Source organism: Cottoperca gobio, chromosome 9, assembly GCF_900634415.1.
Source record: "Cottoperca gobio chromosome 9, fCotGob3.1, whole genome shotgun sequence".
NCBI classification, from domain to species: Eukaryota; Metazoa; Chordata; class Actinopteri; order Perciformes; family Bovichtidae; genus Cottoperca; species Cottoperca gobio.
In genome coordinates this window covers 18,213,463-18,217,292 of record NC_041363.1, presented here as the reverse complement: position 1 = coordinate 18,217,292, position 3,830 = coordinate 18,213,463, and the positions used below count along the sequence as shown (strand labels likewise).

The window sequence follows — 3,830 nt, the reverse complement described above, 5'->3', positions numbered from 1 at the left end:
GTTTTTCCAACCTGAACAATGTTCAGACAGAGCAGCTAAAACTGCTGGAGAGAGACATTGGTTCTTTGGTAAGTTGTAAGGATCACTGTCGAGTCCAACTGCTTTTAATTTAAGCAGATAGTTACAAAAATAAAAATTGGTATTGGCCCTTTTTTGTTTTGAAGCTTTCAAACACATCTCATGGCCTTCCTCAGCAGGTGGAGGTGCCTAGTTGTCATGGAGATAGTTTATCATCACGTGACCTATAACAATATATATTTCTAACAATATCTATAATGTGATTATTCAAACTTAAAACCGGGCCAGCATCACACAGCTCAGTTTGGTCTGTTACACTGCCTCTCTGTTCTCAGGATGGAGAAATGATCACTCATTGATAATGGTTTTAAAATGACAAAATGTAGTCCATGAAAACAAGAAATGACACTGCAAAATGAAAGTATTGCCAAGTTACATTTACTTGAATGTAAACATTTTTGAACAAGTAACAAGAATTACCTACAGTATGTACATCAAAGCACTGTTAGTCAACTAATTCATTAAAATAGTAACGGATGTAATTAAAATTACATTAAAATGACTGGAAACAGTAGTGGTTAAACCGGATTAGGATCAATGACAGGGTTTTACAAAACACGTCTAAAAAGGAGCACCTTCCAGATCCAACATGGATCTCAACTAAAGATAAACCAGAGGTTTTTTTAACTGAACTGGAGTAATGTAATGCTGTGTGTGGCATCAGCTGTCTTTTAGTATGGCCTGTTTTATTAGTGCTCTTTCTGGAACTCTTTCATATAGGTGGCCAGGGCTTCAGTGTCCGCCAGTGTCACTGCGTTGTACAGAGATGCACGAATTCCTCCAACTGACCTGCAGGGGGAGACACACCGTCATGTTTGAGGTCTACAAACCGGAGTCATTTCAGGAAAACAAATCCATTATGCATCCATGTCTAACTTTACATAACCTTTGATGTATAAAACTTCAGGAATACTATTAACTATTCTCTCTAGTAACCCACGAAATATAGCAATAAAGTGGGTGTTAATGAAACAGGAGGCATATGTTTGACTAACCTGTGTCCTTTCAGCGATATCATTCCACGTTTGGACGCACCGGCCAGAAACTCTTTTTCCAAGGTTTCGTCTCCCTCTGCTGTCCCGATATGAAATGGTACATTCATGCGGCTTTGACAAGTCACATCTACGGGACACCTGGACACATCGGTAAGTAGTTTAATTTGTCCCTTTATTATTTAAATCAGTTTTCTTCATTGTTACAGTCATTGTATACTAAATGACCTTTAAATGTGGTCTAGCAGCCTATACTCAAGTCATTAGTTGTTACTATGTATGCCTTACAGAGGTATCGTCTTAAGGCCCCATTTAGTTATGTTATGAAAGAGAGCTCTTATTCTGAAGGCCACTTGCCTGAGGCCTAAATTCACTGTGACAACATCCAAGGAATGTCAGCACAGTACAACTATCAGACATTTTGCCAAGTTAAAGATAAAGAGTGGCAACTCATGATTAAAGAGACTCAACAGTAATGCATCATGAGTGTGAGCTGTAATGCTCTAATGACAGAGCTTCATTCTCTTACAATCCCAAATGATGGTCAAGTTCAAATCTCTTGTTTTCCTTCCGACTCAACTCTCGGTGCGACAGTATTGTTTATTTCATTCTTCATTATACCTTTTGCGAGCCGTCAAGTTGAAGTGTTCGACCATCATTCAGCCGGGGCTGTTAGTCGTTATTTCACGCTACGGATACAGCTGGATAAAAGATTTACATTTTGAACCCCGCTGATGGTTCAGTGTTCAACAGAGTGCGATACTTACTCATAGAAACCATTAGAGGCGTTGATGATGTCGTAAATCATGGAGGACTTCTGCTTGTTGAGCGTCTCCATGGCAGCGCTGCCGCCGTTGTTCTTAATCCACTCCAGAACCAGACCCATGATGTAGATGCTGAACAAACCAAACAGGTTGTGAATATTTCTTTACGTGAGGATTGTGAAAAAATATATATATATCCGTAAAGGCTATTTTGGGAAATACACTTATTTGCTTTCTTGCTGGGAGTTAGATGATAAAATCAATACCACTCTCATGTCTGTACACTACATATACAAAGGATAGGCACACAGTAAAGTAACTCAGGAGATATAGACATCAGTAAAGCCTTATAGCATGGTTTGTTTGTGGGTTTTTTAACGTGTCAAAGCCGTACATTTTACTTAGCTATTAGTAATATATTGATAATCCTCACTCTGGGAGAGTCCAACAATATAAACCAGGAGAGTCTGTACCTGAAGCACGGCGGTGTGTTGTACAGAGAGTTCATCTCAGCCTGCACCTTGTAATCCAGGACAATGGGACACTCTTTCAGGGCGTGGCATAACAAGTCCTCTCGCACGATGACCACAGTAACCCCGGCACAGCCCACATTCTTCTGAGCTCCGGCGAAAATCAACCCAAACTACACAAATGCAAGAAGACACATTGAAATATGACTGTCTATAACCACGCGTTAGACTTGTGGGGAAAACATTTTACATTTGGCGTTATCAACAAAAGGAAAAGTTGTGTTTTTATCCAAGTCAGAAGGGTTTATCCTCTACAGTGGCACATTTAAATGTTAGCATTCTACTAGCATTTCATCATTTGGTCATTGTTCTCTTATTACTTTACATTTTGTAATATCGCACCTTCGTTTATCTTATTATAACTTAAATAATTGTGTCTAATATATATTTCTAACATCAGTACCTCTCAGGTCTTGTTTTGACTTATACATGGGTCCAACTTTCCCTTACACTTAAGGGATAAAGTTAACAGTTAAATAGGATCAATATGGAAATGTGGGGCCCAGAAGCAAAGAGTCGAATATTTTATTCAGTATCATTCTTGTCCTCACCTTCGACACATCCACAGGTCGGGACAGGAAGTTGGAGGACATGTCGCTGACAAGGATCACCCCGTTAGTTTCAGGTGTGAAGTTGTACTCCACGCCGTGAACCGTCTCGTTGCAGCAGTAGTACACGTAGGAGGCTGAGGGGTTAAGGGTCCAGCTGCTGGGGTCGGGAATTTCTGAGAGGGAGGAAAAACAGAACAAAATGACACCAGACTAACAAAGTGTAAGACCTAAACCTAAACCAGACTAAAGAGTCTGCAGCCACGCTTGCTCTTTTTGAGACTGAACTTTCTAAATACTAACTCGTTCACAAGGACAATGATAAATAACATGGTGATGTTTGGAGTTGTCAAGAAGAGAAGTTTAAAAAAGGTGTTCAGAAACTAAATGCAGACGAAGCATCCTTCATGAGGACAGAAGGTGCAATATATTTTGATTTTGTACTTTATATCTTTACATTCAATTCAAAAACACAGTTAAACTGCCTCCAAACATTACCATAAACAAGAACTCAACTGAAAACTACAGTTGCACACAACCATGTGGAAAAGGCTGCTCGCATACCAGAGTCTTTCATTGGTAGCCGGCTCTATTGTTTGTTACGCAACAGCCCGGGTGCACAGCCAGATTTGGCAGAGGAACCGTCCTAATGCAAGCGTGAATGACAATGATCAACTCATAAGAGCTGAAATCATTTTTTGATGTGGAACTTTAAAACTAAACTAAATTATTTAATTAGAAATGTGTCACGTGATCTAAGGAATGACTTGAGTTACAAAACCTTCATTCTGGGACTAAGCTTTGTCACTAATACATGCTTGCTATTAAAAACAGAAATGTTGGTTGTGGCAGTTATTTTTTAGACCAAATAGACCAAATGAAATGTTATTAGCCTGCGTCTGCATTAACGACACACGC

The 3,830-nt window shown here is 39.5% G+C and overlaps 1 protein-coding gene across 1 annotated transcript in view; it reads right to left on the bottom strand.

Annotated features, from left to right (window-relative positions):
* Nucleotides 1–440: 440 nt before the first annotated feature.
* The window catches only part of psat1 (phosphoserine aminotransferase 1), a 7,711-nt gene continuing 4,321 nt past the window's right edge, over nucleotides 441–3,830 (bottom strand). The window contains exons 5-9 of the mRNA XM_029439226.1: nucleotides 2,916–3,088; nucleotides 2,308–2,477; nucleotides 1,838–1,966; nucleotides 1,074–1,211; nucleotides 441–867 (exon numbers count right to left, since the gene is read on the bottom strand). Of these exons, the coding sequence (XP_029295086.1) occupies nucleotides 768–867; nucleotides 1,074–1,211; nucleotides 1,838–1,966; nucleotides 2,308–2,477; nucleotides 2,916–3,088 (710 nt within the window). The 3' untranslated portion in view covers nucleotides 441–767. The remainder of the gene's footprint in view (nucleotides 868–1,073; nucleotides 1,212–1,837; nucleotides 1,967–2,307; nucleotides 2,478–2,915; nucleotides 3,089–3,830) is intronic.